The following is a 26,799-nucleotide window of genomic DNA, read 5'->3' on the forward strand; positions in this document are numbered from 1 at the left end:
TCAACAGTGAAAATAATAAACTTCCTGCCGGAAAATCCCTTGTAAAGTTTGGAGGTCACCACATGATTCATTCATTATTTTTTGGGCGACAAGGAAAAACAAACCTTTCATATTTGCAATAAGTTAAGATCTTAGGATATAGAATTTACTTTTTATAACATTAATAATAATTATTTTTCAAATAAGTTATCAAAATATTTCTAGAAAAACTGTTTTACAAGGTTTTTAACTTATAATATAAGTGAAACCTCCCTCTTGCTTGAATGCTATGACCCTAGATATGCGCATAGCATTTACGCACGGAAGCATTGTTTTCGTTCAAACGTGAGGCGGTAAGGGAATCCCGATCGAAATCATAGCTGGGACGCCGGAAAACCATCGTAAAAAATGACTAAATGGAATGCCACAACAAATTGAGGAGTGAAGTCAGATGCTATGATATCAAGAGTCACTCCTAAGTCGGATTTTGTGGAATTTGGAGTCCAGTTTTGAGCTCTGGCAGTGTATATTTTTGGGACATTTTATCGTCTGAAAGATCAACTTCTCAGCGTCGGTCGGTAGGTAAATTCTATCCGGTCATATTTTTGCCGGCGTCCTTTTGTTTACATCCATTCATGTGTAAATTTAATTATAATAATTCTAAAGTCAGTAATAAGAAACTACCAAAAATATATCCAAGCTCATGCCTTAGGCCAAGATAATCAAATTATATTTTTCGTGGCTAAAAATGAACATAAACTTTGTTTTTTACAAAAATCATGAAGCTGACAGTGAAACTGAAAGTGAAAATAAAAAGTTTGATAATATTTAAACTTGCCAATTGCAAATGTGCACCTTTCTGATATATGAGTTACAGAAATGTTGTTGAAGAGTTGACATGTAATAGAACTCGACGTGATGGCATGGTCACGGTGAAATGTGACTTCTCAGAGAGAAAATTAGCCATTGAATTATGGTTACCTTTCCATTATTATTGGAACTACTTTTCCATACCAGTACGACCACACTACTGCGCCCGGTACAGCTCTCCACCAGGAGATCACATTCACACTTAGGGGCTGTGCAATAATTATTAGCCCCGGGGTAAAATTTCAAACGGCTCGCCAAAAATCGCTTGCCCCCCCCTCTCGGCCTGCCAAAAATCGCTTGCCCCCCCCCCTTGGCTCGCCAACAATTTCTTGCCCCCCCTCAATTTTACCCTCCCCCAGGGCTCATAATTATTGCACAGCCCCTTAGTTTATAGAACTTCAACCCACAAAAGACTGCTACAAATAAAAAAATTCAACACAACATGGTTGCCATCAATGCATCCGACTACCTCGCACCAATGATCACCAGCAGCACCAGAAACTATCACCCAAGCAAGCTAAAGAAAATCACCAGCCGCACTCAGCTCTATGGGAACTCATTCTTCCCGAGGACAGTTTGCCTATGGAACTCCCTCCCAGTTGTGGTACTAACTGCACCAACCCTGGAAGTCTTCAGGGAGGAGTTTCATCCAGCCTGTAATCATGCTGCTTGGTTTTACTCGCACTTCATCCAGTTCATCGCACCATTTGAGTTTTCCAGTTGTCTTCAACTCCAGCACCCTCAATTTTCAAGTTTTTTGTTGGCTGCACCTGTATGTCTAGTCTGCACGTGATCAACATTTCTGCACCCTTGGCATGACGTCCGGAAAGGATCCTGCTGAGTATCGACGTAAACGTAAACGAATACTCATTCATCCCAAGAACCGTCATACATGTAGACTGGAATAATCTACCCCAACTTCCCCCAAGAAAAAACAAACATCGAAGATCTGAAAAGCATTCAAGAACTCAGCTAAAAGACCACTTCACAATTTAGCAGAACTTGCGCACACCATACCCCGATTCGTCTTTCTCCACTAGGAGTCAGTGTTGAATCGTACCCAACCAGAACCAGAATTACAAAATGTACATTTTGCTGAAACCTCTGAGTCTGACGAGAGCATATTTTTGCGATGTTATAAAGCACCTCTGAAGCGTAGTATGTCATGTACATGATGTGTGGTTTATGCGTCATGCATGCTGCTAATTCTGCCATCGTATACATTGTGAATTGTTCAAAATATAAAACGCAAATTCGTTGGCACTAGTGTTTCTCAAGTATAAAGTTGCGAGTTGCCCCTTGTCAATATTGCAGAAATACACCCAGCAATTCAGCAAATACTATCGATTGTCATGATTTTAGTGTTCATATATTTTTGCATTGTAATTTTGTATTCTGTCACTGTCTGTAGATGAGTGAGATTGATGATTCTATATGCAGTTTAGATTCACAAGATCAGTCTAAAATGTGGCCAGCAAGAAAAAGACAAAGCTTGACGATAGCAACACTACAGGCACAGCATCACCATGCAGCAGTTAGAGAACAGAATGTCTTCTCCCCCTGCTTGGAATCAGGGGAACAGTCACCCATGACTGTTTTATCCAACACTTTGGGAGCGTAAGTGCCTTTTTTCTTCATTTTCCTTTTATCATTCTTCCTTATTTTTAATGTCTGTTTCTTCTGTCTTTCTTGCTTTCTTAACACATAAAAATATTGTTGCAGGTTCTAGTGTACAAAGTGTAAAGTGTTGCGGCCAACTGTGCGCTTGTCAAGTGCGTTGTTTTGAGTCTCATTTTTTTCACCAATAAAGCCAAACAAACTTTATGTAGATCTTTATAGGAATTGTCAATGGCATTCATAAGTGTCCTGTATGTACGTACATGTGCGTAATGAAGATCTTTGGTGTAGTTTTTTGCTTTTGATAAATTGATATATGTTTTTGTTGTTAAATGTGGTATTTTTAATGTTTGGACCTTTATGCTAATTAATACTAGTAGTAAAATCTTTAAATCTTTACTGAACAGGTAAAATTCTTTTGAACTAATGAACTGATTTGTGTCAGGGATCAATACATGGGGCAAAGGGTGATTGCCCCCCCCCCAATTTTCCCAAATTAGCCCCATGGAAAAAAATTGTCAATGGCAAAATACACACATGAGGGTTATTTTTCATGAAATCTGTCAAAAATAGCCCTCGCAATCAAAAAAGTATTTTGTGGCCTGCTGTGTGTTCTTATGTGTTGTAAAGATCTAGTCTTTTACAAATGTGGTTAAACTTAGATGATGTGTTTAGTGCATCCCAAATTGGTAGAATAAAATTTCAAGAAAGATACAGGCTTTGGTCATTGGTCCTGTAAACAGGTAAAAATATGTTTGAAGGGTATTTGATTGTTTGAAACAAAGGGTAGGCCTACTTTTAAATGTGTTATCACCAAATTGCAAATCCCATCAAGGTAACACACCTGTCTCATATGTCATCTTACATGTGACATATGCTTACTTAGTTCAATAAAATCAGCAACCATATTGACCTTTGTACCATTTGGTAAATAAATCCTTCCTGTTCAAAGGTTTTGCTATAATTCCAATTGATTGTAACCTGCAGACATGTGCAATTTGCCCCAATACAAGTTGTATAGGGTTTGGCTACATGTGTAAGTTTTATCAATTTGTTTGATGTTGTAAAGATAATGAAATTCAGATAAAATAATTGCCATGTCTTTTTTTACAATAAATACTACATGACTTGATGTAGATTTTAAATAGTAATTGGTGACTTGAACAGGGATTTTGTACCATTTTATAGGGATTTTGTACCATTTTATATAAAAAAAATTAATAGAATCATGCATCTTGAAGTGAGGGCACCATGACAAAGTGTATTACATGCTCAACATTAGAAAAATAAAAGTGTTACATGATTGTAATCCATAGATCTCATTCATCTCAACTTTGTCAGAAACCTACAATACCAATTGACAAGTTGAATGTGAAAGGAAGTTTGTAAGTTGATGCAGGGTTCCACAGATATCATAGGCTTTAAATCAAATTTTTCGTTCAAAAAGTACCGTACAAAATGTTGTTCCTCTCATAAAATTAACTAAGTACTGTAAAAACTTGCTCTCTTAAAATCGGTTTGGATGTGCTAAGAACATTGTACGCTTTCAAAAAGAGCATGCTAAATGAGTTGCCATATGTTGCCCTAAAGATGTTAGAACTGAGATGCAGAGTGTTTAAAAATTATTTTGCACATAATTTTTATCAGTTGAATACCTGAGTGGAAGAAGGGCCCAACTCCAATTTTTTACCAAAATGTGTTAGACCCAGCATTTTATTGCCTGCAGACTGTTCTTCCTTGTGTGTGAAAGATGAGCTAAAATCCACTCTCTAAATAGTCTTCCATGTGCACATAATCATGGTTTTCATGGAAGAAAGGCCCAACAACTCCATGGAGTTGGGCCCTTCTTCCACAAATATTGGGTTAAAGAGGAATTTTGTGTTCATCCATGAAATCTGCTTTTCACTACAATAAACTTTCTTGCTAACATATTACATGCTTCTATACTTGGACAATTAATGGATAATAATCAAATTTCTGTAGCTATTTATAACACATCTGCTTACGAACTGGCACTTGCAGTATATTAGTGGAAGAAGGGCCCAACTCCAGCTCAGATTAAGACCTGTACCGTTACTATGGAAACATCATATAATTTCGAATGTATGTAATATTATATTGTATACATGTTCATGTATTAAAGGACCCCTGAAGATGAAAACATTCTGTCTTCTAGATAGATAAAACTTGTCCAAATATTAAGTATTTTCTTTATATCTCAAAAATAATTTTGATGGAGTTGTGCCCTTCTTCCACTCAGGTATTCAATTATCAATCAATACTTTTTTTCTTGCATCCCCTACTAAAAAACAAATCATGGCGCATGACCATTACTAAATACTAGTAATTATTAAATAAATTAAAAAAGAAGTATTTCAGTAAGCCTATGCCTCATTGTGTCATGTAGATGCAGGATTTCAAGGAATTGTTGGAATTTATAATTGAAATGAAACAGGAAGTTTTAAATAATTTAGTGGTTTGAATTTGAAAGTTTTAATTTAAAATATTTTCATGTGAATTGGGATGTACATTCATACATTTTCCACTAGAAACAGTTTCATGTACTGGGCACAGTGAAATATTTATAGATGAGCACATTACCGTACTAATGCGAATGCAGAAAACAATGATTTTTCAGTTCTGTGTGACAAAGTTATTAATGTATTTCTAATTTTCTGTTTTGTATAGCTACATGTATACGTAGATGATTTTAACTGTAAAAAAAGGCTTAAAAACATGATTTTCAAATTCTACCTGATGCACCTGTCGCACTATGTTTACGCATCAGTGAATAAATTATGAAAGGGGTCAGGAATGCGGGTTTGTAGCAGGTTGTACTGTGTTTATACATGGCCTGTGGATATTGTTGGCTTGTTGCCCACAGCATAGGTAATTGTTCACTCACCTGTATCCAGGTGAACCAAAGGTTATCAATGAAGGTGTAATTTTCTACAAATTTTAACAAAGCGGTAACTTTTAAAATGCTAACAGGCTGAGAGAGTCAAGAGTTGTTATATGAACAAAGTGTTTTTCTAGATAATACCTAGTAATATCTGAGAGACTAATCATTTCTAGTCTTATCATTATGCATACTTCATGTAGTTGTGTCAAATTGAGCATGATTTCAGACAACATTGAATACTTGTGCTTTTACAGCATCAGCGTTGATACTCCGAAACGAACTCTGTTCGATGGGTTGGATGGTGGAGATACACCAGGAACAGCTGTTACCACTTCAAGAAGTTCATCAGAATGTTCCTCAGAATCAGGTAAGTCATCTTTTTGTATATTATGCATGTATCTCTTAAGTCTACTATTTTAAAACAAAACATCTTAGGCCCCTTCCAAAAATTGTTATCATTCCAAGGTCTGAGCATAAAAAGTACTTTAATCTTTTGCAAGGTCCTTTTCGGCCCTTTTTTTTAGCTCTTGTGCATACATGTGTGACATCAAGCATAGGAAATCTACAAAACAGGTTAAAGTTGTCATTTTTCTAATTTTCTGAAGAGACCTGACAAGCTGACCAAACATGTCTTAGAAAGAAAAAAAAACCTTGCCTCTTTAAAATCCTGAAAGTGAAATTAACATTAAATCTATGCAGATCTTAAACCATCATGATGGCAAATTATCTTGGTGCCCTCCATTTTTGATGCCTTAGGTTTTAGGCAGAGGGTTTTAGGTTTCTGTCTGTGCTGAAGCAGATTTGTTCCAATGTACGGTGCATGATAATACTTGATGTAGTTGATGAGGCAAAGATTTTGTGTTTAAAACCATGAACTAATGTTCCTCATGTACAGGTTGTTGTATGGATTCACCTAGTCCAGTAGACTCAGCATTTTCTGTTGTAGACGAGTAAGTTGTCAGAAATTTATGTTAATCCTTAATACATCTTGCATTTGAAAAGAAAAGTAATGTCCTGAATATAATTTTATAAGAAAACTGGCAGTTAAAATGAGAAAGGGATGGTCAGCTTACACAATGGCATCCTTTTTTTTGCACTTTTTGGATTTGTGGGGTTGGGGGTGGGTGTGTCATCCAGAACAAATCGTTCAGCTTGAAATATTATAATGGAATACTATCTCTTGAGTATTTCTCTGAACAAATCTTATTGCTTTTCGTACTACAAACTCTCATAAGTGGCTTAAAGCAAGTTTACTATTCATCTCATCTTGATAACGATATTGATGTCATAAACCTCTTCTCTGACAGTCCCTGCTGAATTCAATCAACATTTCAAAGTACATAAAATTTGGAGATTATAGCTGTATTTCATTTTGATCCCACTTTAATAGTTGTAAAAGAGAACCTTTGTAAAAGAGAATTTATTTGTTGAAAAAACTCTTTGCCAGGTTGAAAGAAAAATTGATTTATTCTTTTCTGCTCCACAAAAGAAGAACATTTCAGTGATCAATGAAAAGAGGCAACAAAATAAGAGAATAAATTAAGACAGATGTAGCTCTTCAAACAGAGTTTGAGGACAAAGCATGTAACCACCACACCTGCTGGTAAAGCAAACTGTGGTTCATTGATCTGATTATACCACACAATCCATAAGAACATCATGCTGAATATTTCAGTAGCCCTGATTATACACAATAATACAAGGAAACAAACAGTTTAAAAACAAACATGTTAATGTTATTTACTTTTTGACAGATGGTCTTTTATTTTTACCATATTTAGGAAGAATCACTTGTGTAAAACACAATTGTGATCATTTTAATTTCCCTAAATCATAATTTTTTCCCCTTTCTTTTTTAAATTTAAAATGTAGAACGTTATTTTAAGCTGAATCCTGATTATACTCTAGTTCAAAATGATAATGAATATTCAGCCAACATTTGTGGCTAAAATGCTTAATTATATGAAATTTATATTTTTTTTATATTTTAATTTATCTGGTTGTTAGTTGATAAATTATCAAATTTTGTATGCCTTTGTAAAGTTCTAACTGGCAATAAAAGTCTAATTTGAATAGTTTGCAATTTCAGGGCAGGGCAATGGGCCAAAACATGTAATTTTGCATCACATTAATTTCAGTCACAAAGATTTGGCACACAAGTGTAAGCATTCAAAATGTGTAGTATAGGCTATGAGTTTACTCATAAATTTAATATTTTATGTTCATTTTGTTCATTTGTTATAAAAGAAATAAGAAATGTGTTTTCCAAAATTTGCATGTATAACCTGAAATTAGTCCTAGTAGTCAAGTCTTTGGACTTGATTGTCACAGCATACAAAAAACACCCTAAAATGCATGATTTTTGGCCCATATTTCCAAAAATTGGTGAAATATTAAAATGTGATTTTCATTGCCTATTAAGAACTAAGGATTAGGATTGCATTTAGCAAAACAGGGTAATATTTTAATCCAACAAAATAGTGCTGTATTTGTCTGAAATGGGGAGTAATTGAGCTAGCAAGGACTAAACAATTTGCCAGTTATTGAAAATTAACTGATGAAAACATTTACCAGTTCCAAGGTCTGTGTATAAATGTTGCAGTTGCAATTACATGACAAAATTGTGACAACTGACATCTAAAATCTGATAACAAAGAATGAGGTTTTTTTAACAAGCACTCAAGCAGTAGAACTACATGCAGTACAGTAGTAGTGTAATTGTGTGGTCCATCTAGTCATTCCATTATATTAAATATAATTGCTGTTCCTTTTTAGAAGGAAGACATTTTATAGAAAGCTTCCTGTTTCAATCCAGAAGGAATTCAATTGAACATTGTTGATTATTCATCTGGTCGTTCATGGCTATTGTCATAGTTAGTAGTAGTCCTATTGTCCAGTCCAAATGTTAGGATTATTCATTTTTGTAATCCATGGAAGCACTGACCTGATGACATCACACTATGCAAATCAACATAATAATCAAGCCCTATTCACTTCACTGGTTTTGGCGGGAAAATGAAACCAAAATCTGTGATGACCAGGATGCAGGATGGGCTCCTAATTGATTAAATTATATAATATATAATTGAATGGTTCCAATTGTTAGGCATATGAATTATTCATGGTGTAATTATCAGTGATCAAGCATTGGGCTAATGCAGTTAATATCCATACACCCCCTATGGAAGGTATGACCTAAGGGTCCACTGCCCACTCACTGGTTTTGGCGGGAAATTATTGTAAATGTAATGAGTGAAACAAAAAAGTTAATGACAATGACCTTCCAGACCATGAGCTTGAATGGGGTTGTCACTTTGTCATGAATGTATAACAATTGAAGCCTTCAGTCTTATTTTCTTATAGTTGAAATTAGAATATCCTAATTGTCCCAAAAATAACCATTTTTAGTGATCAGAAGTGAGTCCTCTCCAAGTGTTACTATGCCAATAGGTAATCACGAATGCTAAACATTAAATTCAACCTTTAAAAGCTGTACTTTTTTTTCCTGATTCATCTACAGTTAGGATAAATGAGCTCCCTGTACCAGAGATGTCACATTTCCGGATTTATCCGGATTTCCGGATTTTGGGGATTAAAAAAAAAAAAAATCCGGATTTTCAACAAAAATTTTTTTATTTTTTTTTTTTATTTTTTTTTTTTATTTTTTTTTTTTGTATTTTTTTTTTTTTTTCCGCTTTTGGAGTGGCCCTGGACCATTAAAAGTGTAGAACAAGCTAGGAGTTTTGAACTGTTCTTTTTACCCTCTGAAATGGCCTTTACTGTGGTGCTAAATGTGCAGAAACCATCTGGCTTGGGGCTTCGCCCTCGACCCCTACCAGGGCTTCGCCCAGCACCCCACCGGGGCCCTTAAGCGGCCCCGGACCCCCGCCGTGTTGCGCGAGAGCTGCGCTCGCTGCGCTCGGTATGCTTCGCAAGTTCAGGATTTTTTGGGTCAGCCTGTGACATCTCTGCAGTGTACTCAAGCAATGAAATCTTATATTTTCTGGAAATTCCTTGTAATGATGTTGCAGTAAACAATTTTCGTGAAAAAATTTAAAATTTAATTTATATTCTTTATTTAAATGTGTTATTATTAAAACTCTTTTGTCTTGCTATTTTTCAGATTTAAAGATGCCGTTTCAAGACAAAGGTAAATTTTTGCCTGATAAGTGAAGTATAATTATTATTATAGTACCTGATTAAGATTAGGGCCCAGGTGTTTAAGTCAGTCGGGGGGGGGGGGATTACTAGGGTCAGTCCATATGATATCAAGGAGGTCCCCACCTGACCCCCTCAGATTTGCTTTATATTTTAGTCATATGTTGTACCTGTAAAAATATTAAAAACCTGCAAATTTGAGGTCTGTAGCTCTTACGGATTTTCTGTGGTAGCCATTTAAAGTTGGCGTATGGGGTTCAAATTTGGACTCAAAAGTTGCCCTTTAAATAAATGTCATCTTTGGGAGTCTGTGACTTCTTTACAAAAAGAGAGAGAGGTCTGAAACCTTGTATACACACTAACTGCATGCCTAATTTGTCAAAAAGTAAAAAAAAAAAAAAATTGGTAATTGCTGCGTTGTGTCACGGGGTCATTAAATATGCAAGAAAAATGTAATGTTTTGTAAACTGGCAAGTTTAGCCCCTAAATTCACATTTTTGTCAGATTAATTATTTTTTGTTTTTTTCTTATGCTAAATATAGTATAAATACAATACATATCCAAAAAATTGAGGTTACAACTCATTTACATTTCAACAGCGCCCTCACGAAGATGAAATTTATTGCAAATTCAACATTTTCAGGGGTCCAAAGTCGATGTGGTCCACCTTCAAAATTTATAAAACATTTTTTTATATGACTACTAGTCTTAAATTACAACTTTGCAAAGTCCCAGTAATTGTCTAGGTTGACTTCATATAAAACGATAACCCCAAAGTTGACCATTTTCTTATGATTGCATGTACTGCAAATGTGCAGAATTTGGAAGGCTTAAAAGTCAAATTGGCCACAATATTGAAAATAAATGATTAGATGCGTAGTTATTGGCCCTATTTACTTTTATTTCCATTTTATTTTCAATATACAGATTTTCTGTGGCAGCCATTTAAAGTTGGGAGTAGGGGAATATAACTTTGGACCAAAAAGTTGCCCTTTGAATAAATTTCATCTTTGGGAGCCTGTACCTTCCTAATAAAAAGAGAGAGAGGTCTGAAACCTTGTATACACACTAATTGCATGCCCAATTTGTCAAAAAGTAAAAAAAAAAAAAATGTCTGTAATTGTGCGTTGTGTCACGGGTCATTAAATATGCAAAAAAAAATGTAATGTTTTGTATACTGGCAAGTTTAGCCCCCTAAATTTACATTTTTGTCAGAATAATTGTTTTTGTTGTCACTGATGCGATATATAGGACAAATACAATGCATATATAAGACATAGAGGTGACAATTTATTTACATTTCAACAGCGCCCTGCAAAAGATGAAATTTAAGTTGCAAATTCAACATTTTCAGGGCCCAAAGTCAATGTGGTCAACCTTCAAAATTCATAAACATCACTCTTATATGACTACTAGTCTTAAAGTACAACTTTGCTCAATCCCAGTAATTTTATAGGTTGACTTCATATAAAACGACAAGCCCAAAGTTGACCATTTTCTTATGATTGTATGTACTGCAAAGGTGCAATTCGGAAGGTTTAAAAGTCAAAATGGCCACAATATTGAAAACAAATGACTAGATGCGTAGTTATTGGCCCTATTTACTTTAATTTCCATTTTATTTTCAATGTTAGGGGCCAATTTGACTTTAAGACTACCAAATTCGCACATTTGCAGTACATGCAATCATAAGAAAATGGTCAACTTTGGGCTTGTCGCTTTATATGAAGTCAACCTAGACAATTACTGGGACTTTGCAAAGTTGTAATTTAAGACTAGTAGTCATATAAAAAAATGTTTTATAAATTTTGAAGGTGGACCACATCGACTTTGGACCCCCTGAAAATGTTGAATTTGCAATAAATTTTTCATCTTCGTGAGGGCGCTGTTCGAAATGTAAATGAGTTGTGACCTCAATTTTTTGGATATGTATTGTATTTAACCTATATTTAGCATCAGTGACAACAAAAAATAATTAATCTGACAAAAATGTGAATTTAGGGGCTAAACTTGCCAGTTTACAAAACATTACATTTTTTCTTGCATATTTAATGACCCCGTGACACAACACACAATTACCGAAATTTTTTTTTTTTTACTTTTTGACAAATTAGGCATGCAGTTAGTGTGTATACAAGGTTTCAGACCTCTCTCTCTTTTTGTAAAGAAGTCACAGACTCCCAAAGATGACATTTATTTAAAGGGCAACTTTTAAGTCCAAATTTAGACCCCCATACGCCAACTTTAAATGGCTACCACAGAAAATCCGTAAGAGCTACAGACCTCAAATTTGCAGGTTTTTAATATTTTTACAGGTACACCATATGACTAAAATATAAAGCAAATCTGAGGGGGTCAGGTGGGGGACCTCCTTGATATCATATGGACTGACCCAATAATGAAATGAACACATGTAATTTCTAAATCCCAAACAGGAACTTGAAGTTTTAGAAGATACTCTCTAGTGAAAACTAATCAATGCAAACATTAGAAAAATGCTAGGGTGTGATTGTGTACATACATTTGTAAATGCACTACCGCATACTATAATCAAATTAAGTAATTTTTGGCCAAACTGGAACATGCGTGTTGCGTCCATGTAGTGTACTAAGCGTGTACGCAGTGTAAGGCGCGCGTATACTTTCTTCTGTACCGCGCTATATTCGTGTGGGTTATCGCGGAGCCACTAGCGTTCACAGTGTTCCAGTTTGGCCAAGAATTGCTTAATTTGATTATACACGGCTGTGCAGTGCTTCCAGACACATTCCTTTTTCTTGTTGGTTGATGCATTTATGTATTTGCAACATTTTTACGGACAATTTTGTTATAAAAATAACAAAAATCTCAAGGAGTTTTTTCTTGTGTATAAAATAGGTTTAAATGTGTATCACTTGCTACTCAAGAAATTGTACAATATATTTGCACTTGTACATGTACTAAAATACACTCAAAATGCGATTGCGAACCCTGAAAAGTTCTAGAGTCTTCCCTTATGATAACAGCCAAAATGTATTTACTGTTATTCCTAACCACCCCAGAGTCTTTGAACTTGCAATTTTGTAGCATTTTCTTTTTGGAAAACGTAACCGGGAATCTTGTGGACATAAATTTTAATGACTTCGCTATTTAAAATGTGGTGTTTTAAACTGTCACTTACATGTACAACCCAGTAAATTCCAGATGACTTGGAGGTTCTGGGGCAGTTAGATTCTACTTATACCATGACTGATCTTATAGTACTAAAGTTTCTGATTATTATCAACAGGAAAAATTCCCTGACCAGCCTTAAGATGCCAGTGTACTCTCTAAAGACCCACCGTGAGAGTATAGCAGAAAAGGAAGAAGGTCATCTGTTGAGACTACAATCTTTATATGATGCAGCTGTGGAAAAAGAAAACTGTCAGGTAAACATTGATCAACGAACAGTTAACTCTAACAAAAAATATTAGTAAGCAATACTTGATATGACGGGTAGTCTCCTATTGGCCAATATATAATGCAATCATTTAAAGGATCCGATATGTGTCATTATTATGTTTTGATGGATCCAAGTGTGTGAAAATATTGGATCCAAAACATAATAATGACAAAATTGGATGTTTTACGCCCAATATTTATTGGTCTCGCTATGAGTTTTAAAATATTGGACTCGACTTCGTCTCGTCCAATAAAACTCATAGCTCGACCAATAAATATGGGCTCAATTGATCCAATTTTATATCAAACACAGGCTTGTACACAGATGTTATGCATATTGTGATGTGTTATTTCTTTGAAGAGCGGGTAAATAAAAAAAAACTTTTGTTTTCGGTCCTGATTGATCACAAGTAGTGTGATTTAAAGTAATTTTGTTATTACCTCTGTGGTCTCTGCTGTGCGACGAGCGTACACAAGCGTAAACACGTAAGTGATAAACAATCACGCTGATTGGCTGATCAAAGGTCTTGACAACAAGGTGATTGACCCATTGGTCGTCGGTGCATAGAAGGGGAGGAGACCGCGCCATTGCTATGCGATTGCCGATCACCAGCGTGAACTTAAGACCATAAAAGTAATTGAAAAATCTACTTTATTGCATGGTAAATTTAGATGGTTTTCATCTCATCTGATCGTCCTATTACATGATCAATGTCCTCATTTCATTTTTTTTATGTATTTTTATATCTAATCAATAATCATAACCAACTCATTGATTTCATCCATGTTGAACATCTTAGCTGCCCACCGTCGAAGATGCTGAAACCATGACAATGGACCAAGAGAACTCTGGTGTCATATACATGAAGTCACCTCGGTGCAAAACCATCTTAACAGCTACCTCATGCCGCACATCATCTCAGTCATTATCATCAGTACCTCCATCTATAAGAAATCAGGGAAGGCCTACCTCGGCACCTGCCACACTGGTTAGTGTACATATAATTGTGAATCAAGATGTTATTTCCCATAATTGTTTGTCTTCCTGTGCTGTAGTTGTTTCCATTGCGTAAGCATTTTGGAACTACAAACAGAATTACTACAGACAGTAATTGACCCCCAGTGTATCAGCACATCGTGAGACAAATTGCAGTGAGATAGAGAGCCTGAAATCTGAATTTTTAGCAATAGATTCTTCTTTCTGTAATACATTGTAGTTCTGTGTTCTCTTCTTTCATCTGTCTTTTACTGTAACAGTTCTGCATTCTCTTCTGTCTTCTTTCACTGAAACGGTTTGCTTTCTCTTCTTTCCTCTGTCGTCTTTCACTAATGGTTTTGCGTTATCTTCTGTCTTCCTTCACTTTAAGAGTTCTGCATTCTCTGCTGTCTTCTGTCACTCTAACAGTTATGCATTCTCTTCTTTCTAATGTCTTCTTTTACTGTAACGGTTCTGCATTTTCTTTTTGTCATTCTGTATTCTTTCACAGTAACTGTTTCGCATTCTCTTCTTTCTTCTGTCTTCTTTCACTGTAATGGTTCTGCGCTCTCTTCTGTCTTCTTTCAGCTTTCAATCAACAGCGTTCCTTTTCAAATTTCTGGTTTTTTTTCTTGCTGCCACCATGTCACAACGTTTCCCCTCTAATAGTACTGTTTTAAGAATACACTCACTGTAGATGAAGCCACTAACACATTTGCTTTGTATGTTCAGTATATATAATTTATTCCATAACATTTGGTTTCAATTGATCTTTTCAGTAAATCCCACAATTCCTTGCTGTTAGACCCGAGATGTTGTCATTTGACGTCACACCAATGTGCACATCATTTCGCGAACATCATTATCGGCATTGCAAGTCGGTGTGACGTCAAATGATGACATCTCAGGTCTAACCGCAAAGAATTATGGGATTTACCAAATGGTCAATTCAGAATAAAATAATCAACTTCTTTTTAAGTACCATAGTCCAGATCATCAATGTCTCTTTTTCTTCCAATTCATTTGCAATCACAGCATCACATGGACATAGCGCACTGTACATACAAGTTTGAGCATCTATTTTGATTAATCATGTAATAATTAGCGGACTATATGCTATGTTCAAGTGCTGCCTAATTGTTTCTTTTTTCTCACCCAATGAATTCATGCTGGACATGTTGATATAGATTTTGGCATCAATTCCAGATAGACGTTTTATTGCAAGACATTTTGTACTAAATGTTTTTGTACATTGTAAGTAATAATCGACTATATTTTTAATACTTGCAGTTTGAATCAAGGAAGCGAGCACAAACAACAGTCGATGACTCTCCAGTGAACCTGAGACATTCTCGCTTGACGAGCAGTGAAGACGTTGACTATGATGATGATGGATTCATTGATATCCTTGATTCAGATTCAAATGATGTGAGTTTGATGTAACTATCATAATACACAAAACACTTTGTCAAAACCATATTTAACGAGTCAGTGATCACCTGCAGATGTCAAGCTTCTTTGACTTTAGTTTTATTTTTGCTGGTAGGGTTAGGGCAGTGTTTTACTATCTCTGGAAATTGGGGTGCCAAATGAAGCAGTTTTCCCAATTTTGCCTCAAAAATTCTAAAATTGACTTACTGTAAAACAGAATTGCAAATTCTTGTGCACCAAATCCTAATTTTCACTGGGCCATAATCATGATATACAGCCTCGAGTAAACACTGGTTAGGAGAAAATGTCCTCTTTGAGCTGTTCAAAGCTATCAGGATTATAATTAGTAACCTGACTCAATAACATTTTTCTTTCTGTCTAGTTTTATCAATCTAGACACACCCCTTACTTTTAAGAATTGTAAAGACTATTATTATCAAAAATATATACCCATCCCAATGGCTCATAATGGCAGGACTGATTTCTACTTGCAGATGACAATACCATCAATGTTCTCAAAGATACATGTCTTTGTGGTTGGCTACTGTGATCTCTTGGTGATTGTAAACCTATTTAGAATTTGATGTGTACAAACAAGCCTAATATTGGAACAGTGGTTCTTAATAAAGCTCTTGATAATTTAAGAAAAGACTCTTATGTTGAAGCCTATGGGTAGTACACAGAGCATTAATATTATTTAAATTTCACTTTATGTGACAGGCATGTAATGCAGAGGTTTCAGCACATTTTTCAGGAAATCTTGCGGGACTGATGGATGCTCCTATCCTTCATGAACCATCCCCAAAGAAAATGACAGCTCAAGGCCTCTTCACCAGCCCTCCATCAGGAGCTCTCAAAGACTTGGATTGCAATACATTAAACGCAACGCCGGGTGGCCCTAAATGCAGACGAGGAATCTTCAAGGTACCCAGTCAGCCAGTTTTGAAACGCAGCGCCACCACTTCGTTTCTAAAGCGGCCAGATCGCCCCAGGGATTGCCCGAGTCCAATAATGAACAAACGACCGAGGAGTTGCAGTATAGCCGTGTCCAGTCCGTCCACTCAAGGTCTGCTGATAAGACCAGAGGTAAGTTGTTGGGGGGAAATTGCACCAGCTTCTTTTTGTACACCAGCCGACAAGGTATCAGAACACAAGTTCATGGACATTATTGTCCAATATATATAATTGACATCTATCACTGAAATAATGGAGTGGTAGCTCAGACCATCTTTTACTAGATCACATTGCTGAGCTGATGTACTTGGGAGTTTGTCAGCTATTTATTTGGACAATAATGCTAAATGTAAAGATGGACGTTTGATTGATGTGCTCAACCAGTGACTCCGTTTACTTGATCACATCACATTCTGCAAAAATCATGCATGCATATTCTGCACACACAGTCACCCCCTCTTCAGGCATGATAATTTTCCAGCTTTTGCAGGATTTCCTGCTTTCTTGTGGTCCAAATTTCCGCACTTTCTTTTAGTTTCAGCCCGTTTTTGGCCTTTTTAGCCTCATTTCACACGCTTTTTCAGGCTTTTTCAAACTTTTCAGGTTTTTTTATGTATGATCAATCTCATGCCTGCCTCTTGTACTATGTGTCGATTTGGGGACATATGTGGGACACTTGTCTACAACCTATAATCTGGTACATGTCTTACATCCCCTGACAACCAGGGACATCTTAATAAATGCCATTTGGGGGCACTTTTAGCCATATGGGGTGCAGGGAAAGAAGTCTCTATAACCAGAAATGTCCCCGGTCGTCAGATGTCCCTGTTTGGTGCGTTTTAGACTTGAGAATGTCCTTCATAGGTGTTTACAAGCCCACACACACTGGAGTTGATCTCCTGTGATTGTTGCCGGATACACTTGTAAGAATCAATTTTGATTCCAGCAATGTGTGACAAAATTGGGCTATTCTGGTTGAAATCCATACACCCTCTTTAAGACATGACTTAATCTCCCACACAAGAAATGTGAATTTCAAATGGGGCTATCATGATGGGTAACATCAATTGAAATCTACATCCCCTGTGTGAGAGATTTTAGTGTCTTCCAATACTTCTATAGGGGGTATGTGGATTTCTATGGATTGAGGCTGGATCCTTAATACCAGAATGTCTAGCAAATTTGAAACATACTTCATAATCAGGGGAAGAGGGATTGCAAATGCACTATATGGTAAAATAACCATGTCTATGTCTTGTTACTTACTTCACAGCCAATTAAACCATGTAGAAGCAGAAGCAATGATTCCAGACCAATACTAGGCAGATCATTGTCAGCTAGTGTGATGGAAAAGAAATCAAGCCCAATGAAAGAGCTAGGAAGCCCTGATTTAATAGGAGACCATTCAAAGGTAACATCATTGTTTTTTAATCTGTAAAGTTTCATAAGCATATCTCCTACTTGCATTCATATTTGCAGAATTATAAAATGCTAATAAGACTCACATAAAGCAAGTTTGTGGTCCAGCTGAAGAACTTTCCTAAAATGATATTGTGTAATATGTCTGTCTATAGCATCTGAGCAGCTAAATCATCCTATGCATCATGTTGTAGATGGAACAAGGCTACTTCTTACTTACAAAATTTGTTTTATCATGTCTTTTCAGCCTTACTGTCTTCCTTTAATTGCTGGTAAACACCGGAGCTTGAAGAGTGTAACACCAGGGACTGTGTGCAGATTAATCAACTCTGAATTTTCAGATGAGGTTGAGGAATTTCATATTATTGACTGTAGATATCCCTATGAATTTGAGGGTGGCCATATTAAGGTAAGTAAATATGTAATGTATCCACAGAATTAGAAAAGGTGAATCGGCACTCGATCGCCATCTTTATACAGGCATAGAGCAAAAATTGGGGTACTCAGTTTCCCTCGGAATGCGCTCGTGCATTGATATAGGATGGCGTGCACGCTGTTGGGCACAGTGCTTACGCTAGTCTTGCGTTGCGTAATGCATGACTGGTGCATGCGTGTGTGAACTCATGCGAACGTCAGTTGGGACTTTATTGATGCGTGCAGTAACATAAGCCGAATAATTTCCGCCTTATAAGCCAAACAAACTTTAGATTTGGGCAATGCAAGATAAAGAGGAAGAGAGTAACTGCATTGGCTAGCAGGAAACTTTCACACTTGGCAATTTTGTTGCCCCGGCCTTCACATAAAAATAATAGGGTCACATGAAGCTACACAGCTTTGGTAGTGAATGAGGGAGGTAATCACATTACCTGATTGCTTTGCTTACATGCGACATATTGCATAGGGTCTATAACATGTGTCTAATGTAATTGCAACACGTATCATATTGTTCAACCAGCATTAATCAGTAATTATTATTAACAAGACTGGTATTTCAAAATGACCAGGGATCCATTTCACAAAGAAATATGATGTATCTTAACTTTTAAACACAACAATTAAGTTCCCAATCCTATCATAAGTCCCAAACCCATTGTAACTGTATTATAACAATACTTTATAACGAGAACTTTAAAGCAACACCATCTTCCAACAAAAAGACGCTCATGGCGCATGTATATATGCTGGCGTCGCAATGAGTGTAGGACATACATGGGATTTATATTAGTATATCGTGTTGTCACTCACATAAATTTAATGAGAGTCTTTAATTGATCCAGTTTCTATGGTTTGAGGTAGATTCAATACCGCATTTAGAAATGACAGTCTTTTCAGTAAACATAAATAAATTATGTGTTCCAATCATCTCTTTGATATTCATCTCAACAGGGTGCATTGAATCTCTATACCAAAGAAAGTATTCAAGAATTTTTCCTGAACCAACCAATGAAGCCACTAGACAAGAGGCGCATCATCGTCTTCCACTGTGAGTTCTCATCCAAGCGTGGACCTAGCATGCTCAACTTTCTACGCAATACAGACCGCGCTCTCAATGCCATTGCATATCCGTCGTTACACTACCCAGAGTTGTACATATTGGATGGTGGCTACAAGGCATTTTTCGAACATGACAAGGTGAGCTGGCAAGGGAATTACCCACTGGCACATAGTTTTATTTTCTACTACTTTTATCTTTGTTTTGAAATCCACCACATTTTGTTTTTTTGCAGAATTGTATGATTACACTAGCTTACAGAAAAGTATGGCAGTCTTTTGCTCTGATTCACGCGAGTGCCCTGTTAATGTGCGACATGCGCGGAGTTTTATGTTCCCTTCAAGAGCGCCGCCCTGTGCTGACCAACGATTTGACAAGTAATCGGCCAATCAGATTATCGATTTGTTGTTATGATTGTAAGATGTTTGAATCGCCCAATCAGGTCCTCACTTCCTTGTGCACGCTCTCAAAATATGAACAAGTGCAGCAGTTCTTTTCTGCTAGAGACTTTAATTGAAGCACACATTGCCAACTAATCCTTTTTTTCTTTCTTTTTTTCATGTTTTTGTTGCAGACCTTCTGCGAGCCACAAACTTACAAGCCAATGGACCACGAAAATCATTTGCATGATCTAAAACACTTCAAGGCTAAATCAAAGTCATGGGGAGGGGAACGCAGCAGACTCAAACTGCACAGTCGCAAACTTTTACCCACATCGTCCTCGCAACCCTCATCATCCTCACAACCCTCATCATCATCACAAAATTGAACAAATCAGCAATCCAGGTGATTGTTTGGTTTGAGGTATGTTATGCAGTTTATTAAATTTTGACCATGTAATGGCTGAAAAAGTAAAAAATAACCAGAAGCAACCAAAAATTTCAAAAGTAATGTATACATTTTTTTCCCTGATGAAAGTTGTGTACATGCCATCCAAACGGCAAAATCGCTGTACTTTCCATTCTAATTCGCAAACAAAGATGCACTAAAAATTTGCATTTGCCGAGTACATTGTTAAGATGAACAATCTTGAAGCTCTTCTTGAGCCTTGCATTGTAATGCAAACATGGCCAAGTCCTTCCGTCTCTGGTGGAATTTGGTTTAAAATGTGTCTGCAAGTCAAGGGGTTTTAAATTTGATAACATACAGAATTACGAAATAATGTTGCTTACCATGGTCAAAATTTAACACACGATAGCATATCTTTGTAAATTATTATAAATATAATTAATAATAGCATTTTTAAGTGCTTGATAATATGTGTTCACTAAGTGAACAGTGGCATAAAGCATTCACCTCAGTCACACACAATGCAAGTGTGAATTGCAACAATTTGTATTGAATTTGCAATTACGAGGCAGTATTTTATATTACTGTCAGTATTTGAATGTGCCTCTTGTTTGACATTGTGCAATTTATAAGACAGAGGCATAGAGAGTGGGGTATTCCAGTTGAAATCCATACACCCTATATGGAAGACATGACCTTTATCGTCCACACAGGGAGTGTGAATTTCAAATGGAGTTACCTGAATGGATAGCTCCATTTGAAATCTACACCCCCTGTGTGTGAGATTAAGATCATGCCTTCCATAGGGGGCATTAGACTAATTCCAATCAGCCGTCTACACTTTGCATGTACTGTGTTATGCTTCAGAGTGACGACTGATTATCTTACAGTCCATATCGTGACGGACTTCTGAAAATATTCAATGCGACTTTGGTTATGCGTGGTAGCGCGACTGACTAGCGGCGCCCGTGTACTGCGCCGCTGTGACAAGATCGCGCTCTGAAGTTCTAAAAACAACAAACTCAGTCAAAAGGTCAATTTGGACACAACTGCGATGCTCTATGCCACAGGAATCCTGTTGCAAAATCCGTCTACTTTTTTTCCATTATAGTTTTCTCAGTCATCAATCCAGACGGTTGACGACTGAGGGCAGCAGTCTAAGGGGGCATATGGGTTTCAACTGGAATATCCCAATATGAACATAGGAGTGTCAAGGAAGCTTGGTCTCAATATTTAGAGAAAAATATATTAAATAAAGTTGATAGTATGAAATTCCTATGTTGTAATTTATTCAAAATTTTATGAAAATGAAGATATGTGTCAGAATAAAAAAAAAAGTTCTCTTGGGTATATGTAAATGGTTAAAATGTTGTGATTTCTGATGGAACAATGGGATGTGATCAGAAAAAGATTGATTTGCATGGTTTACACTTTATCAGCCAACATGTTGTCAGTAAGATTTGGTTAATTTCAACAGGTTTTGCTAAGTATTATGAACCATACAGTAAGTTATAAATAAATTTGAACACAGATATAGATAATATTAAAACTTATTATTGCTGTGCTCCTTTTACGAACGTTGCATACACACAGTTAAATGCTCTCTTCATTGGCTGCTTACGCAATCTGCTGTTGTCTAGTCATTTGCTTAGTAAGGCAATGTGAGCATTACGAGTATGCTTAATTTGTAATAGGAACTAGGCAAAGCATACTTTTCAAGTTCCTATGAAAATCTGTTGAACAGCAAAGTTGTTATGGCAATGATACTTGTATCAAGGTGGAATTTCAATGTTAAAAATGATTTGCCTCTCTGATAATTTTGTTGCTTTTCTGATAATTTTGTTAACAACAAAGGTCTTTGTATTGAGAGGAGCTGGAGTGATTGCTCCTCTACCGCTCCTCTAAGTTGCATTGATGATAAATTGTTTACAATTAATGACCATTACTGCTAACCAATGGGTGTTGTATACTGCTAAAGCTCTTCTTAAGGAGACCAGAAGACCAATCTGAGGGCCTAGATTTCGTCTTGGTTTGCGAGAATCAAAATCCATCATAGTCACTGCACTTACTGTATAATACAATGAGAGAAGTTGATTCTCGCAACCAAATCTAACAAGAATTGATTCTCGTCGATATCTAGGCTCTGAATCTACAGCTCTTGCCCTCAGCAGTTCTTTGCACAAATGTGGACCTGTAGATATGTGTCTCATCGATCAGGCGTAAAGCGGTAAATTGGTTTCTAAGAAACTAGCCATGATTTGCTGGTACAATTACTGAACTGGGTACAACTTGCTACACTTGAGTCCAGTCCTCGTTTACAGAGTTTAGGATTTGGGTCTATGGTTGGGGTAGGACAGTCTTGTGATGAGGTTAGTAGAGTTGCACTGTAATCACTCCAATTTGCTGCAATATCACAAAGTTGCAAATGTGATTCCTGAATAGTTACTAGCATGTCCGAACCAGATGTCATTAATGGCAATATCTCATTTTGCATAGTTGCAAAATATCAATTTTGCCCCAGGTATAGGCAAGAAATTGCATATTTTCACCAAGATAAATAAATATAACATTTTGTGAGACAGGACCCGGTCATTTGAGAAGTTCAGGGAAGCAAGGCAAAATACCTTGTAGTGGCTAGTATAGAAGTCTTAGATTGAAAGTGATGCTAACAACTTAAAAAAACAACAAAAACAAAAAATCATTGTCTTTTCATTCGTTTTGTACAGCTTTTGATTATGATTTCATGTTTAAAATAGATGGTTACAATTTGTGGAATTATGTTATTTTTGTCATGATGCTGGGCTTGTTGAATAGTTAATATAAATAGGATGATCTTTATTTTGTTGTACTTTAATTTTGTTTGTCCAGCTGAGTGTGTATTGGTGTATTCAATATTGAATATTTAGTAGCTTTGTGAATTTGATGGGTTTGAAATATGTCAGTGTAATGATCATATTCTTTTAAGTAATATATACAAAAGATCTACAGTCCAACCTCTTTTAGCCGGCATTGATGGGACCAAGCATTGACCAGATAAGTGAAAAATCTGAGTAAATTTTTGGGACAAGCACATTTGACTTAATATTGGGTAATAACACTGTAAGATGGTATGTAATGGGGATGTGAGAGTTCCTTATTTCCACATTTGTTGATTCATAGCGCCACAGTTTTAGTTGTCGCAGACCTTGGATCAGCGTTGCTTGGATCAGAGATTCTTAAATTGTCCAATGGTCCTCTGCGTTGTGATATTTATACACATGAGACTGCCGTTTGCTGCATAAACAGTGTATGTGAGACTATTTGTGTACTACCATCTACATCCCAGTAAGTGCTGTATGCAACATAAATATGGTCTTAATGCTTCGGAGCATTAAGGTGTGAAAACATTAAAAACCCGTTTTACGGAGGTCACACAGCAGGATAACAGAGAGATCTATATGAAAGAGATCCAGATAAAGGAGGTTGGACTGAATAGGGTATGTCATGTTTTCCAAAACCTTGTAGAAAAGAATCAAAACTGAACAAGGAATTCAAAATAATCATAAGCTATAGTATTTTTGTCTAATGCAGTCAGCTATTTGATATGCGCATCTACATATATCGTCGGCTGTATTCCATAGTGGCGTATAGTGAGGCATCGCGAATAAACAACTTTTCGAGAAAATCGGGTTTGAAGAAATACCAATTTAAAATCGAGATGTGTAAATCAGACATTCATCATATTTTGTAAATGATGTGAAATTTCAGTAGTTAATTAAATAGATTTTATTTCTATATATAGTAAATAAATACATAATATTGTTGCCAAACTGAAAACAATAAGTACAAAACTATACAAAACAAAACTAATATTAACCTTACGCCACCTCGATCGCCATGTAATCCCTATGGAGTTACTTTTCGTCGGCTTCATTCCATAGTGGCGTATAGGTCACGATACGTCACTATGACATGTAGTGAGGTGTACGCCACTATGACATACAATGTTTTTCATTTTTGCCGATATTTCTTAATTATAAAATGTGTATACAAAGTGGCGTATGGTCGATACGCCACTATGGAATACAAAAAATTTCACTTTGTAACTATATGCCACATTTAATTAATTAATTACTAATTAATTAGCTAATTATGACTGATGAAAAATGAGAGAGAACATCATTAAAACATGTGCCAATTTTCAAAAAAATGACCAAAAATCACTATACGCCACTAATGGAATACAGCCGACGATATGTGGCGTCTTTATTGCGCAGGGGGTGTGTTCAACAGTGCTTTGTTGACGTAGCTGTTAAGAGATTTTGCTGATGTCACTGACTACATTTTGCAAAATCACTATATCAGTAATTATAGTATTACCTTCATCAAGCTGTATGATCCCTTGAAGAAGAGGCTATACATTGGTTCGCTTCAAGTTTGGTAATGACGTCAATGCTTTTTTGCAGTTGCGCTGCAAGGTGTTGACAAGCCCCCCTTGTACGTGTGCAACAATAATTTTACATACACGATTCAATGCTGCAGCCAGCGAAATACGCACATACGTCACTACCAAACTTAGGGTGAACTAAATTATAATTCTCTGTATACCTACATGAAGGATAGACCATAATTAGAATGTTGGTATATATGAGTACCTTGATTCTTAGTTATATTTTTTCTTGGTTCTATGTGTTTTGTTTGTGCAAAGAAAGATTTGTTATTGTCAGCTGCTGATTCTGCCAGAAATTCTTCTTTATTATTAGAGTCTGGTTTGACTCAAATAGATAAAATAACCAGGGTCAATTTCTTGACTAGAGTTGTACAGAGAATAACTTTTTTTATTTTTCTATGTCAAATTTCTCGTATAGTCAAAACAGCATTATTTTGTGTAAATCTCACATTATATAAAGACTTGGTGAGAACACAGTTGGCATTTCTTAATCATGGGTTGAAAATAAGGCAGAAATTCCATAACAGTCCAAAGAAACCTGTCTCGTACTTCTAACAGAGTTTGTTTTGGCTTTGCTACGGTGACCCTTTTGTTGCAGTGTTAAGGATTTTGTTGTTGGGCCAATTGAGATTTTTAGCCCAAGGCTTGGGCCAAAAATTGCAATCAATGGTCAGATTGGATCAAAAACGTCTTTTTTCCTGGGTGTTTAGCAAAAACACAGCTTTTCAGCATTACGGTTTGGATTCCTGGGTACAAATATGAAGGGTTACTAGCGGGCTCCTTGTTTTTCTGCCTTATTTCGAACCCTGCCTTTATTCATGTAAACCTGATTATTTTTTGGAGTGAAATATTTGCTATATGTTGTCTTGTGTCGATGGATGATAAAACCGTGAATAATGAATTATTGTGTTAGATTTTAGTAACGCTGCTCTTGTATGTAACACATGTGAATAGTGTCCCAAAATATTTATAATAATTACCATCATAAACTTGTTGTAAATAGCCTTTGTTGTTTTTATCCTAATTTGTAGAGTAGATGATGCACAATGCGAAACAGGTGGATGGGTTTGTCCAGTGAGGGATAAAATGATGCAGGACCCTGTTTAAATTAAAATAACCGTCACAGAATTGTGAAAGATTTCTTTTAATTCGTGCATCTTTCAAGCAATATTGTAACATTTACTGAGTAGGACACCCTCAGTGTTTTTCAAATTTCTGCACTGTAATAAACTAACATACTCGGCAAAGCTTTAGGTGCTGTAGTTGTGACAAAATCTGAGATTTTTAATAAAACATTAAATTCATACGATCGGAATATTAGTTGAATGCTTACGCGATGTTCATAACACTGTAGTGGACGGGCTGGTCATAACATCAATAGGACCTGACCTTGGTCACAACCGACGGAGTGGCATGCACTGGTGACTGGATTGGCACTGGATTTAAACAGTGATTTTCTCTGTTTTGCCATTATTTGTTTTGACTCAAAATTTAAAAGGGATATATCTGAGAGTAAAAGCTAACATTTTATGGAAAAGAAAAACAAATCTATTTCTTATGGAAATGTTACAATATTGCTTGAGAAGTTTCAATTATAGGAAACATCAAGTTTTTGGTATTTTGTTGACCTTGCTGTTCTATCAAAGCACCTGTCCTTAGTTATATAAATATGAGTTAAATCGGGTATGATTTGAATTTAAATTGTCTTTGAATATCTGGGTTGCCTCTACATTTTACCCACTGGACTGACCTGTGTTCACATTGGAAAGTAAGATATGTATTTGTGAATAAGTGCACAGTTTTAAGAAAATGCCCATGATGTCTGATGGTATATAGATTTCAAATCAAACAATTTGCAGTAAATCTAATTACAAAATGGAAAGTAATATTAGCATGGTGACTAGGGACATTTGAGTGTATTTTAAAGCTGCAACCCATTGCGATCACGACATGTTGCTAAATAGCATACATCTATAAACCATAGATACCTTAGTATCCTCCACTGCCAGTTTCAAACGCTCACTCTTCAAACTTACCATCTGCCAATGATAACATCACAAGTCCTTTTTGAGTGGCTAAATCTGTCCCACCACATACATTCTCATCAACAAGCACAACTTGACACAAGACTTTCAATATGTTAATTGGCTACTTAATTTTCATGAACCATTTTCATGTGGAGTAATAATTGTATTATTGAACTTCGTCAAAAAGACATACAAAGGAAAAGTTCCTAGACCTAACTTTTTCACAATGTTATATGTTATAGTCTGTATACCTTTCTACAGTCAGTAATTCAGATAATTGTTTTTTATTTTATCTCTAAATGTAATGATTAGAAGTATAACTAATATAAGTATTCATTT

General features: G+C 36.1%; 1 protein-coding gene across 2 annotated transcripts; it reads left to right on the forward strand.

Annotated features, from left to right (window-relative positions):
- The first annotated feature begins 301 nt into the window (after nt 1–301).
- On the forward strand, nt 302–22,842 carry LOC140148630 (M-phase inducer phosphatase 2-like). Of its 2 annotated transcripts, none has more exons than XM_072170655.1 (13): nt 302–561; nt 2,261–2,466; nt 5,623–5,735; nt 6,264–6,318; nt 9,492–9,518; nt 12,792–12,930; nt 13,744–13,932; nt 15,210–15,347; nt 16,071–16,436; nt 17,578–17,715; nt 17,971–18,132; nt 19,110–19,355; nt 19,790–22,842. In XM_072170655.1, the coding sequence occupies exons 2-13, from the start codon at nt 2,261–2,263 to the stop codon at nt 19,982–19,984; spliced, it is 1,974 nt and encodes a 657-aa protein (XP_072026756.1). In that variant the 5' UTR covers nt 302–561; the 3' UTR covers nt 19,985–22,842. The 2 variants fall into 2 exon arrangements, with proteins under 2 accessions (XP_072026756.1, XP_072026755.1); XM_072170654.1 differs by having other exon boundaries at nt 302–557.
- Nucleotides 22,843–26,799: the final 3,957 nt, after the last annotated feature.

The sequence above is a fragment of the Amphiura filiformis genome, chromosome 3 (genome assembly GCF_039555335.1).
Source record: "Amphiura filiformis chromosome 3, Afil_fr2py, whole genome shotgun sequence".
In the NCBI taxonomy this organism is placed as follows: Eukaryota; Metazoa; Echinodermata; class Ophiuroidea; order Amphilepidida; family Amphiuridae; genus Amphiura; species Amphiura filiformis.